We start from the raw sequence: 14,723 nt of genomic DNA on the forward strand, positions 1-14,723 counted from the left end.
GGGGGGGGATCTGACATGACTGGTTGTTGTTGTTATTGTTTTTGTTAGACAGTAATGGCCAAGCAGAAAAACAGATCTCAATGTATGCACTTCACAACTAAAAATATCTTTTCGCAATTAGCAAATAACTGCTAGTGATAATGGCTTTCCTAGGAGGACATCAGGAAGTCAAGCCATCTAGAGGTTTTCACAAAAAATGAAGCACCTCCTGCACTGAAATCCTCCAGAAAAATATTTGTAGGCTTGCAGAAGCTGGTGTACCTTTACATGGTAAAATTTTTAAAAGATGTAAGAATGGACTAGTACTACAAAATTAGGGCAAACATAGTACAAAATTCTTATTTCTATGCAAAATAACAATAAAAGTAATGCAGTATATTCATATAATTTCATACTACTGTATATAACAGAGAATTACATCAGCCACACACACCCACGGCCATACAAAGTATTAAGCCAGCATGTTAGTTTAGGAATAGTGGAAGTATGATGAAAATAGAATATAGTAACTTTCTTGAAAATATAATGGTATACATCACTACCTGGTGAAGATGCAAGCTGGTTCATCCTCTTGTCAAAGCTGCAGGATAACAATACTAATTATGATATATTCCTTACTCTGTAACCAGCCAAGTATGGAGCAAAGGTAAAAAGATGATTTGAGGGGAAGGACCGAAGCAACTCGGAGAATAACTTGTTCCAATGTCCCTTCATCATGGGCAGACAAACAATGGACATTGAAAACCAGCTGGTGGATTCTTGCATATTTCTACAGTGAACTAGCCAAAATCAATTTACAAGAGGCTCCTTCAGATAACCTGGACACAAAAAACTTGGTAATCTTATACAGAAGATATGAGAACAGACTTAGTTTATACAGAGGAATGAAATATGACTTTGGTAATCTGATTCTGACAGGTGTAAACTGGCCAATACAAAATTTAGTCAAATATGGCATTTCTATTTATTAAATTTGAATGGGTTAACACAGACACAACAGAAGGTAGCTGATGGTACTGTAAAATTAACATTAAACTGTATATTCGTTTATACAACTAATAACACTGCTTTCCTTTAGTGTGGACCCAGATTTAATAACATTCAAAACAAACCACACAATATAATATACACTAGCAGTCTTGTTGATCTGCAAGTCCCCGTATTTACATTATTACAACTGAATACACTTGAACTAGTCTGTTTTGGAACTGGAATAAATTAATATATATATATTATTCTAAATTCATTGACTTCCATTCTCCTCATTATTGTCAAGCTCACGTAGAAACGACGAACACGAACATGATATTTTTGTAAAAACTGTTACAGAGAGGCTTTATTATTAATACAAACCATGTGGAACAAACAAGGAACTTCTCCTTGCAATCAAATAATGTACAGAATTTGTTTGCTCATTAATGTAATAAAAATAATGGACAGATACTTGCGGAATGGAACCGTCAGGATTACAGCCTTCTTGGATGTGATGCCATGTATTTTGGTAGAAAAGTAGGAATGTGAGATCTGAAATTCCCACAGCAATTACTAAAGATTACTGTTTTCTGGGGTATGACATCATATAATCTGGTACATATTTACCACTGCTTCGGTGGAATATGCTACTTCCATCTTCAGGGGAGAAATCAGAATAGTCTGTGACAGCACATTCCTCTGAAATATCAGTAACCATCTTTCACGTCTTCCAGACTACATGGTCACATCCCAAAAGATAATAATCTTCAAGCACCAATGTTTCAGAAGAGAGCAGATGTTCCTCCAAAAGGTCAATTCCTATCTGCCAGCTACACAAAGACATGCTGCAGATAACTGCAGCCTTAATGCCATCAGAATCGTCAAATCTCACAATTTTCTGATTATGGCTCTTCATTATTATCATACTGTATCAACTGCAGAGGTTACTATATATTGAACAAGGTGGTCACTGAAAGAGCAGATATCTGAGCATTTGTCTGGAGAGGCTAATGGAAACAACAGAAATCACACCGGGGTAAGATTAAAAAATCATGTACCTCCTCAGTGAAAGTCTGTCATGTTACTGCTTGGTAAGAAATTAAAAACAATTACCTTATAAGATTTGTCTGTTATTAAAAAAAGTTAAGTGACCCTTAGTAAGAAATGAAGCAGGTAACCACACTATATGAATTAGCAGTCCATTCAAGTAAGCAACATAAACACTGAACAATATTATCCAATGCAATGAAATCTGCACAAACCCAAAATTATATCCTGTATTTCTAAAATGCAATCTAAAATGCAGTCCATTCAAGTAAGCAACATAAACACTGAACAATATTATCCAATGCAATGAAATCTGCACAAACCCAAAATTATATCCTGTATTTCTAAAATGCAATCACATAGTAAGATGAAGATTATGGCCTTCAGGGACGTGATTCTGTGTAGATATTCACTAATATTTTAAAGGAATCTAGCAGCTCCATCTTCAGGACAGAAAAGCCATGCATTGGGAAAAAATTGTCAGTGATACAGAGAGGGGAGGAAAATGTTTGGGGCCAGCCCCTGTAAAAGATGGAGACAGCAAGTTGCTGCAAAATATTGGTGCTTATCCATCAAACTACAGCGTCACATCATCCCAGAAGACTCTAATCTTACAACATTAATGTAATGGGCAAGAGTATAGATATTGTTGCTCATTTAATGCGTAGAAATTGTTGCATGTCATGCCTCCAGAGCTTCTTTTCTGTGGGTCTAAGCCTCAGCTCTCCTCAGGAGACAGGCTTGGTCTGGTGATAGAGTGGGTCGATAAGACATTCAAAACATAGGGCCATTACACAGAGGAAGCTCTGGTTTGAACTGAAGATCAAAACAACTAGTGCCTCTGCATGTGTTGAATGCTTAAGAATGTGAATGTGTGTATGCCAACACACAAACATATACAAAATGAATTCAAATTAATTTAACATTTAAGAGTTCTACCTTTCTGAATATAATGCTGTATAGTCCGTTGAGAGTCAACCAACATTTCAGAGAAACATGCCACCTACATCCTCAGGGACAAAGAGTAAGCAAAGCAAGAAACAAGTAAAGCTCGTTTCTTGCTTGGCTGCCTCTTCAATTGTGAGGATGGAGGTCACATATTTCTCCAAAACGTTGGTTGACATTTAATAGACTACATGGTGAAATATCCCAGGAGACAGAATTATTGGAAAATAAATTTGGCTGAAACTATTTTCTTTTACAAAATTCAAATTTCTTACATGTATGCTAGCCTGCAAATGTATGTTAGTAATACAGGAGGGTTGGTGGCAAAGTAATTGCTATATCCTGCTTATTTGTAAAATCTGAAAAGATCAATGTAGTTCAAGTTCTTTTTAGCATGCTGACCATATGGAGACGAATTGGAAAAGATCTGAAGGGAAGCAGTCAGAATATAATCAAGGTACTACCCAGCAATTGTGATGGGGGGGGGGGAACCTTGGCCACAATAGCCAGTATCCCAGCCAACATTTGAACTCAGCACTTTCTGGATATGTCTCGGGCATTACTGCTACACCAACCCCACGTGGTCATAAGTTCCTTAAAGTTCATTCTTATACACCTACTATTATTTCTAACAATCAAAGAGTGTTCTTATTACAGTTGTGGATTGGACAGATTTAAGTAGATATGCATCTGCAATTACAACATGTGAGCCAATGAAAATTCACATTATATACTCATCTTCAAGAACACATCCCTTCAGTAATGTTAGGGCATGCTGTACTTGTTAGAAAATTACATTCTAATGTTAAACAAAAAAGTGTGTAAGAGTTTAATGTTAATTTCCTGATGTCAAACAGAAGAACATAAATGAACCAATAAGCAACCTCTACACTGTAGACTCTTTATCGCTGGCTCCTTGTCTACTTCATGAATGTTACAACATGTAATCTGGCATACATTCACCAACATTTTGGAGGTACATACAGCCTCTTCAAAGAAGAATAATAAGCCAATTATTACCCTCCAGAAAACAGTATCCCTATATACAGTAAATTACATGAGAAGACTACAAATGTTAAGTATTGTCTTCATGTTTGGAGCAGTGTAATTGCTAGTCTATGAGAAAGCAAAGAAGCTTTCAACCTGATCTGACAGAAATTCAAATGGAACTCAAGTTGGAATAAAGTGAGATGGGCATCAGAAAGCATTTTCCATCACGTTTGATAAACTGGAGGTACCACGGATGCTATAGCCTGCCATCTTACATGTCTTCCAGAGTGAGGGATTTTTCCTATTTTCATAATTCTAACAAAAAAAAATGTTACAAAGCTCGTCTATTCATCACAGTCGCTATCCTCATAAGAGTCCAAGTTCGTAAGAATTGCACAGATGTTTTAGTATGTTCCCTTCACACCTCTATGGGCTACAGTAAGGAGTGAGCTGAGGTTAAGAACCACTTTATCACTTTCACAACTGGAAGAAACTAAACACAATCTCAAGTAAGAGATCTGAGGAGTATGGTCTTATGGACTGTAACACCATGTTATTCCAAGACAGTCCAACATTCTGGAGGAACATATCACCTCCATTTTCACAGTCAAAAAGTAAGCCGAGCAAGCAACCAACAGAAACAGGTCACAAGCTTAACTGCCGGCTTCTACCAGATTCTTGCTTGGTTTACTCTTCAGCGCTGATGGTGGCAATAGGTTCCTCTGAAACATAGGGCTTTCTCCAAACATGGCATTACAACCCAGAAAACTGTACTCTACATAGTCACCACCATAAGAACAACAACAGATATGCAGATCCCACAAAGTAAACCATTATCACTTTGTATGCCAAGAGCCAATGTAATTGATTTGGGGTACCTGTGTTAAAACTGTCAAAGATGAAGATATTAGCTCATTAATTTCCTTCACAAGATGGCATTGAGTGTGACATACCAATGTTTAGAGAAAAGAACAGGCTTTCATGTAATCTCCACCTGTGGTCATTTTGAGGAAATAATGTGGGGTCTGCTTCGCAACTGCACTGTAGAGCCACTTATGTAGAAAATGGGGAAGCCTCGACATCTCACAACCAAATGTACCTCCATGACCTGTTATAGATAGACCTCACCTTAACCCAAGCAGCCTGGTAGGCAAACAATTAAGATTATGGTCTTGCTAGATGCAACACCTTATAATTTCATAGACAGATTCCAAAATCTTGGAGTACTGTCTCAATCTTGAGGATCAAAATGAGTAAGTTCTCCATTGGCTTGTTTGTAGCCTGTCTTCATCAACCCCCCTTCCACATTCCACAACCCATTTCCTTCCCCCCCTTTTATATAACCTGCAACGTTGCTAACTTCAGTCACTGTGACCTTGAAGATGGTGGCAATATATTCCTTTGATACTTCTTCTTATTCCTAGTGGGGTGGGACTAAGTCCCTTGCACTGCGGCCACTTCTGGCCTATTGTACCAGCCCCAGATGACAGGTGAGGGTGATTGTGGAGCAATTGGTGGAATAAAGATTGGCAGGGGAAACCGAAGTACTCGAAGAAAACCTGCCCCAGCGCCACTTTGTCCACCCCAAATCCCACTTGACCAGACCCAGGATCAAAACTGGGCTGCCACGGTGGGAAGCCAGCGACTAACCGCTTGAGATATGGTGCGGCTCTCCTTTGATACTTAGTAACTATCTACTGAACTGCAGTGCATCATATCACAGAAGACCTCAACCATAATATGATATGAATGTCATCAGGTAACCAAAGATAAGGGCATATGACTGATATTTTGAAACTAATCAAACAAGTGCATGTTATATCAGTCAAACCAATTTTTACATATAATCTACTTAATTCACTTTCATTTAAACATGCTTGCTCATCAAAAACTTAGAATGCTGTACATTGCGGAGTATGTGCAAAAATTAAACCAGAGCACTTTTCTGAACTCACCAACTCACTTTAAATACCATTTTGAGACCTGAATATGTCTGCCAGCTAATTCATATAAATCAATGAACATCTTCATCTCAAAATTCATTCATCACTACATCAAATGGTATTGTAAACTAATTACAATGAAAAGAAACAAATTATTAAATCACTGATATATAACTATTTCAATTTCTTTGAATGAAAGTTCATACCATGGATACTCACTTTTTTTATACACAAATGAGGAACAAGGAAATATGGTTGGAGCTGGAACACAACAAATTTCTTACTCCCTAGTCTCGCTCATTAAGATACGCATGAGGACTGCTCTCATGAAATGAATTCGCAGTGCTGCTTATCACTTTGCTATGTGTATGATACACCAGCAAATAACCGCAAGCTACGCAACAGAAAGGGCATGTCAGAGCTATTGGGAACAGCGTGGCACAGTTAAATGCCAGAATTCCAGGTACAGAATCCATGCAAACAGGACCAACAAGCTCTCATTTGTCTCCATCTGCAAACAGGCTTCATTTTGCCAGTCCTCACATTATTCATGAGTTTCCTTCCACACATTCATATAATGATCACCTTCTGCTGGTGAAGGACAACGGATTAAACATATATACAGTGTGGAATGACATACAAGTAGCAATATTTGAACCCTGCTAAGCTCATTTCTACAAAATACACATCAAAGTGAAGTTTACCTGCGTATTGTGCTACTCGTAGGGTAAGTGATTTTATATCAAATATTCTCATAACAAAACATAAACTAAGCCAAATATTCATGTTATCATACATACAATATATAGCTATATACATATATACATACCTCACATATTACAAGTACAATAGCTATAATACGATAAAGCTCTTTTATGTTGATTTCTGAGAGTCAATGAGAGCCTCTCATGATAGCAGTTCTTTAAAATTGAAGAAACCCCAAAATTAGATAAAGTAAGGCATTATAACACTTCACAGTTAATAAACTGATATTGAGTATGTACAATAATGTACATTTTACATAAGCAGAGGCTAATATTGATATTTCTTCAATCAAACAGAAAACAAAGTGGAAAACAATGAACGATTTAACCTTACCTACAAATATAACAACATATTTCTTATTACCTTACATTTACCATCTTCATCAGCATATTTTCATGTATCTTCATGTAAGAAAACAATTACAGGTTTCATTCTACAAGAATATGATATATCTGTCTCCTTCATTATATCAAGGATGAAAAATTAGCACCATCAGAAGTGAGAAAATGATCCTGTACATGTATTATTGATGAAAGAGAGAAAAGAGAATAGCCTACTTGAGCAAAATTCTATCACTTGAGGTGGAGTCCAATCAAGTCAGTTTTCTATCTTGACAGTTGAAGAGGCAAAATGGGACATGTGGGTTTATGGCTAGAAATATTCTGCCCATCATTGGTTCCGCTTCTTTTAAATTCCAAACCATGCAGCTGTAATCACAAAGGTAGGTACCTTTCCATTATTACTGCACCTTTCTAGAGGATATAATGCAATACTCAGAAATGAATAACTCAGATGAAAGTAACAATTTTGGAATATAAACCTAACAATTAATAACATGAGATTATCATCTTTCTTCCTTCCAGATTAATTTTTTTACATCAATATACATTATATTTTGTAATTTTTGCTTATGCCAAAGATTACCTGCCTACACATGCCTTCTTGCACAACTGCTGGCCAAAAGCAGTTAATAATGGAACACACAGCTTGCAAGTCAGTGAACAGATGACAGCAACTGCCTTTCACTGGTAACAGTATCATAGTTCACAAAACAGATGCAACAGAAAGGAATAACAGAGAGTGAACAATATCTAACCTCTGAGGGTAACAAGGAATCTACCATGGCAAAAATATTCTAACAGCTGAATAGAAATAGTTCTCAAAATTTGTACCATAGAAGTAAATATAATCAAATAGAAATTTCTAAAGATATTAAAGAAACAACATGCTGCAAAATAACCACATCAACAACAGTTTCCTTCAACATCACACCTGAAATCAATTATCAAATTTGGACACCTGACAATGTTTTTAAACTTCTACAGGCTGTGAGCAACCGATAAATCCTATAAGCTTTCTACAGTCAATTTGATTCCTGAAATAAAATTCACACTGTATTTCTTCTGTGTCCTACTGTAACTTATCTACACTTGGACATGAAATCAAAACAACGTAAAGAACACTATGTGCTCATTAACACTTGTCAGCTTCCAAATAAATATTGCACTTTTTACGTGTAGTGCCAGCACATAATTTGACCTTATATGGTACAATAATATTGAAGATAAAACACTGTAGGATAAGAACATAAAAACAAAAACAGGGATATAAATGAAAGCAGCATTTATAGGAAACAAGTATTATTCTTTGCACTGGATATGGCTTTTTTTTTTCTTGCCAATATCACAACAGCTAAAACTTCAAAGAAGCAACAATACACAAATTAAGAAATTAAAATTTAAAAAGACTGGGAATAAAGATGCAAATTGCAACTGGGAATTCCTGAATAACTGGACAGTGTCTTTAACAGTCATGGCTGCAAATTGGCCAAGAATACAGAGTAAATTTTGTAATATCTTTGGGTATTCTCTATTAGGTTCACAGCAGGAAACAAAAACAAAAACAAAAACAGAAGTGTTAACTAACAGAATGTACACACATCAACCATGTTATGAACTCCCTGGCATGCCCCAGTTACATATAGTTTACTGTGAAAGCAAGGGAACCCAGTGTATCTTGATAATTTCATACATACTGAGAGAATTTCAAGATATGAAGTTTGTGACACTCTTCAGATAGGTGGTGTTCTTCATAGTCTCTACAAAGAAGAGCGCAGAAAAATTTATAACTAAGAACTGAGCTTCCCACAACAGTAACCATAAAGAGTGCTATTTTCTATGTGATGCTAAGTAGTCTGATATAAGTTTACAGACATTTCAGAGCAAAGAACTTCTCCCATCTTCAAGGTCCAAGAACGCACTGAGCAAGCAAACTAGGAAGCAGTGAGAAACAGTACATTCCTTTGAAATGTCAGTCAACTTCTATTTGACTATATGGTGTCACATCTCACATGACAGTAGTAATAAAATCTGCAGCAGTTCAGCAAATTTGTACTTCTAACAACTATGATTTGTCACATACTGCAATCAACAGAAACTCCATCATGCTTCATACTTCAGGCAACAAATTCATCCATCATGAATCTATAGTGTTGACCTATGTTGGAAAAGTGAATTTCAAAATTTTAACTTAAGAAATCTGATGAAAATGGATCACAAATAATACATTTTACACTAACACCCAGCAGCATTCATTACATCATGGCTGTCCAACCTGGAGTGCACAGGCTGCATGAATTCTGCCAGTCAGTTCTGTACAGCTGGCAAGAGTTTCCTTCCATTTCCCAAAAGGTTGTTGCTTTCCCCATGTTTACACAGGAAGCAAATTCTTTAAAAAAAATCATAATTAAAAACACTTACTAAATATTCTGTGTAATGTTTTAATCACTGTTGGCCTTGAAACAATTTAAATAAACGTTTTTCCCCTTTATGGGTGTTTTCCTTGTGCTTCTAAACCTGATTACTCCTGCAGTTATCAGCTGATGTTTACATCAGAATACTGGAAAAAATATATTTTTCACAGCACAGCCTTTGGGTAGGTTCATAAGGTACAACGGCTTTATGTTTGACAGCCCCGAATTAGATATTAAAATAATACTCATGAATTGTCTTGTTTGGTTATTAACCAAGTAACAATCTTTACACTCCTATTTGAACATTTACATTGTTAAAATTAAATGTCCTAAAGGTTATCATTCTATGACACCATTTTAAATTCATGACAGATGAAAGTTTTCTAACACCCCTCAATCAGACTTTCACAAGTGTAAACCAGACCTCTTAAATGGAAATGGTGGATTAACAATGGGACCCATTACTGCATTTGTCTGGTAGCTGTCATGGACTGAACCAACATACAACTAGCCAAACTACAGTAAATGTCTTGGTAATGTAAGATGGAACTTTATAGCCAGTCTTTCATAAATGGACCCATGAACACTGCACACGGCACAGCTGCTAGATAACATTATACCAAGCATTTGCATGACTAGTAAGAACAGTGTTTACTTTTTTCTGAAAACATATCTGCCAGTATTCTTGTGCTCAATTATAGCCTGAAGGTTGGACACAAGAACTATCTGCCAGTACGCATATCACCATGTATTGGCGGAAAGAAAAAGCACTGAGTATGAGTATTTCAGTGCATACAACACTGCCTGCTGTATCTAAGACACTGCGACAAGATGGATCAATATAAACCAATCCAATATTTATATCTTTGTCCTCCTTCCTTACATATAAACGTGATTCCATGATTAATTAACCCGTTGCCGTGGTTCGTCGTGTATGTTTCGTCNCGTCCTCCTTCCTTACATATAAACGTGATTCCATGATTAATTAATATAATGGACACTGAACTCAAACTTAAGGTCGCTTAAGTCGTACAGACAATTACAAAATCTTGTGGAACCCTCAAATGCTTAGCCCAAATGACCATATGAGCTTTCCTGATTCTCTATATAAATATACCCCACTTAAGTAGGGTTAACCCACTTACTAGTTGCTTTGTTAACTGAACAAAGCACAGAGTGCTCAGCAGTTGATCACACTGCCTATAGGCCTCTCGTTCACTCTGCAACTACACACATATTGGAGACTAACTAGTGGGTCATACTGTCTGTAGGTCTGGGAAACTCAACAGGTGGTCACTCCATAACTGTACACAGGACAGTGACTCACCAGTGGTTCAAAACATGCCATATGCATTAAAGCCATTTTTCTGTATGCTCAGTGGCAATAGATCAGAAAGCTGTTTCATCACACTTAAAACCCTGCAGAGTAGTCATACTTATTATCAGTTTGTCCAAGATGGAAATATCTTATTTTTACAATTCCAAATGTTATCTATAGTGATTTGATCCAAAGGTGTTTGTGATGCTTGTGGGACCAAACCAACAGAACCTAGTTTCTTTCCAACTTGACTAAATTCGTATAAAATACAATACCCATAACGTATACATATGCAGTGGAATCTGGTACATATGTGTACATCTCTGAGACCTATGTCAGTGATGAATAGAAATATAAGTGGTCCCATGACCTTCAGCTGTTCAGTTATGTGCTGCCCTTTTTCCACTCATGTAGCCAATCCATCGCTCTGCAGTTGCTGTGAGAAGAGGATCATGGTCAATGGTTGCCAACAGAAGTAACTGATTTACATGAGTGGCATGGTAATCCCATCGGGCCAAATTTGGAGCTGTACCAAGCATGAAGTGCCTGAGATCATATGTAGTGCCAGAACCAGTATCATACAAAAGTAACAGTTGCTTCAGAGAGACCATTCCTTGTCTGAATAGTTGAGCAGCCTTATGCGAGGCAGCAGGGGCAACTGTACTCAGGTCATACAGCCCAAGCAAAGCATAGATAAAGCCATTGAGGACAAATGAAGCAGGCTCCGTAGGATATTCTTCATACCAGGGAATGCGTCCCAAGAAGCTGGCAAGGACTCCACCAGCTGAGCTTGCCACATCAAATGGTCGCAGGCCGGCCAAAGCTGAATGGAGGTATGAGTTATCACCACCTGAATGATGATATGCACGTGCCAGAACAGATAAAGCGTGACCCTGACCCATTGCTGAGTACCTGGTGCAACAGAGAATTCTTATAATATCTAAAAGTTAGTGATGATCATACATTAATACATTATCCATCATCCCATTTATTTTTATTTAAAATGTTTTGGAGACTACACTCTGCCTCTGTCCTCAGGTGATAGGCCTACTCAGTTAGGCCCAATTGATAGGGCTAGTCCACAGATAGGGAGAGAAAGGAAAGAAAGAAGGACTGTGAGAATTTAAGTTGGGTTTCATGAAAAGTGAACCCCAATTGATTAAATGGGGATTTACATTATTACTGGGAGAGAGACGAGGGAACAAACAGGATACATGTCTTACACAGCAATTTAAGCACTGAACTGTTAATCCTACAAAACACATACTTAACAGAAAGTACATTATAGTAAAGTCAGTCTTTCTACATAGAGTCATGAATTACGTTATTATAAACATTCTCATTTAACAAATACAAGAACACCACCTTCACAAAAATTTACAATCACCATCATACTAACTCACCAGCCCGGTTCTAGATCAGCCATGCCCGGGGCCACTCGTCGCCGCACAGGATTAGGCCAACCACCAGTGGAAGAATCTTGGTGATGAACCAGCCATTGTGCGGCATCATAAAATTGTGACAAGTGCTCACTAGTCGACAGGGTCAGATTATCCAGGTGGCCTGATCCATGGAATGTAAGGCCAGTTACCTATGGGAAGAAAAGGTATGTAAGACACTTTCATCCCATACCCAGGGTTGGTTGTTTACCAGTGCTTTGTTCAGACAATTATATCCAACCATGGATAGACATGCCATGACAAAACAAAATATTTATTTTGCAGTATGCACTTTCAGCATGTGCCGATCATATTGGATGCACGGTCTAGGGCATGAAATGTCTTCACCCACACAAACATTGGGATCGTGAGTTCAAATCCCACTCAAGGCATGGATCTCTGTCTGTGTTTATTCTGTGTTTTTGTTAGGTAGCAACCTTGTGACGGGCTTACAGGTGGCTCTGCAGGGACGTGTACACAATTCAAAATGCATTCTACCCCTTCAGAAGCACTTTTGGACCTAAAATGGGCCACTATGAAGGGATGGAGATGAACAGATTTGTAGGATTTGAGGTTCTCACAGCGGTGGTTATGAAGACTTCTGTCTTCTTGGATATAATGGGGTGTAGTTCGTTGAAAGTCAGCCTACATTTCAGAGGAACATGTCCCCTCTATCTTCAGGTTCAAAAAATAAGTAAATCAAGAAACCAGCATGAAAGCAGGTGGCAAGCAGAGCACGTTCCTCTGAAACATGAGTTGACTTTCAATAACCTACATGGTGTTATATCCCACAAGACAGAACTCTTCAATAGATATGTATGTCACTAAGAATTTTAACTGGACAAATAATGAAATGATTCTTCCTTAAAAATTTTCCCTACAAAAGAATACAGGAGGGATATCTAATAGCCCAGTTCACCTTAGTCCCTACTAAGCATTTCATTACTCACAACATGAAGGATAGTAATTATGAACCTTGAGCTTGGATCTGGACAGTTTCCTCTTGAGTTTATTCTGATATGCTAATCCCTTGTGCAAGTCAACAATAAGATCACGAGTAAGTCTTCGCCATGGCTGGGTTTGTCCACAGCGTCCAATGCCATGATAAACGTGCTGATCTTGTGCTGAGATGAGTAGATCAGAACACGTGTAGTGTAACTGGAAAATCTGATCCCGCTTCTCACGAGACTGGAGAACAACTGTGAAACTACTATTGACAGCGAGTTTGAAGGTGAGACTCAGCATGAAGTCGAGAACATGATCCAGCTTAAGTGAAATGCCACTTGTTACTGAGTCTGAAACATAATAATTTAAAATTAAAGGCTGGCATGTTTGGTCATTGCTGTATTTCTGTTTCTAGTTCTACTGGCACCAGAAGAAAAAACTGTTAATTTGAAATGTGCAACATGAATGGGAGATAAAGGTTTAAATGCCTAGGGTACTCTCATTTTGATAAAATTCACAAAGACCGCCATCACAATGTGGAAATGGAGGGACATAACATTTATACAGACTTCAATAAACAGTCATGAGCAATCTTTTTGAAACTGATTTGTTTAGTATAAGATTAATATTCTCACAGTGCTGACTACAATGACTCTGAGATGTGACAAGCTGTGCAGTTTGGCAGACAGATACCAAAGCTTCTGAGGAATCTACTGTCTCCATCTTCAGTAATGTAGACTATGCTGAACACAGAAAAAGAAAGTGGTATAGATATGGGCTTGTAACATTCAATTTCAATGATCCAAAGTCAATAACCTTACTGCTAAAATTCTTCCACATCAGATTTTTCTAAGTTTCATATTCGGTTACACTGCTCCAAAAAGTAAACTCCAATGGGAATTTCATTGTAAAGGGAACTTACATACAGATAGAAAAACAAAACAGAGAAGTTATTAACAATGCATTATGAAATATAACTACAAAAATATTCTTCCTTACTTGCTGAATTTAACTGGTAACTTAAGAATCTCGCAATGATACTAATTTGAAGTAATATTCACTACATACCAGGGCTAGAGAACTCCACTACATGGCTACCAGTATGTGAATCCAATACTCTACTAAGCGTTGCACCATTTGGTACCACCCAGTGTGCTAACAAATCCCTCTCAGCATCCTCAAGTAAGGTACGACGAGGTTCAGGCTCTGTGAGATTCTTGCTGTAGTGAGACAAGCCAAACTGTGCTATTTGCGTTGGGTAGTAATAACCTTGACTCTCCCACTGTGTGGATACTGGTACACCTGAAAAAATGACATCATAATGGCTGTTCAAATGAAACTCAATTGCGGAGCTGCCTCTAAGTATCAAAGGATCAGGACTCAGGTTGGATGAAGCCTGCAGTGGTGTAGCGGTTCCAGCAGTAGGCCAAGGAGTTCTTTGCAGAGGGTATCTACTGGTTCACACAGAGATATTGGGTTTTGAGCCGTGTCCCTTGACCCTGTGGGTAAAGAACCCAGTTCTTCTACCCACTTAAACCCGTGAACCCCTGCTCAAATGGGTAAGGGACAGGCTCATAAGAAACGACTTGCTTGTACGTGATGTACTA

The 14,723-nt window shown here is 37.8% G+C and overlaps 1 protein-coding gene and 1 long non-coding RNA gene across 2 annotated transcripts in view; one reads left to right on the forward strand and one right to left on the reverse strand.

Moving 5' to 3' along the window:
• The window catches only part of LOC111862969, a 7,581-nt gene extending 3,298 nt beyond the window's left edge, over nt 1-4,283 (forward strand). The window contains exon 2 of the long non-coding RNA XR_002842520.2: nt 630-4,283. This is a non-coding gene — a long non-coding RNA (uncharacterized LOC111862969). The remainder of the gene's footprint in view (nt 1-629) is intronic.
• A 6,092-nt stretch (nt 4,284-10,375) lies between these two features.
• LOC111862967 (D-glucuronyl C5-epimerase B) overlaps nt 10,376-14,723 on the reverse strand; it is a 13,743-nt gene continuing 9,395 nt past the window's right edge. The window contains exons 5-8 of the mRNA XM_023848860.2: nt 14,185-14,418; nt 13,147-13,466; nt 12,136-12,323; nt 10,376-11,644 (exon numbers count right to left, since the gene is read on the reverse strand). Coding sequence (XP_023704628.1) covers nt 11,113-11,644; nt 12,136-12,323; nt 13,147-13,466; nt 14,185-14,418 — 1,274 coding nt within the window. The 3' untranslated portion in view covers nt 10,376-11,112. The remainder of the gene's footprint in view (nt 11,645-12,135; nt 12,324-13,146; nt 13,467-14,184; nt 14,419-14,723) is intronic.

The sequence above is a fragment of the Cryptotermes secundus genome, unplaced genomic scaffold (genome assembly GCF_002891405.2).
Source record: "Cryptotermes secundus unplaced genomic scaffold, Csec_1.0 scaffold1016, whole genome shotgun sequence".
Classification (NCBI taxonomy): domain Eukaryota; kingdom Metazoa; phylum Arthropoda; class Insecta; order Blattodea; family Kalotermitidae; genus Cryptotermes; species Cryptotermes secundus.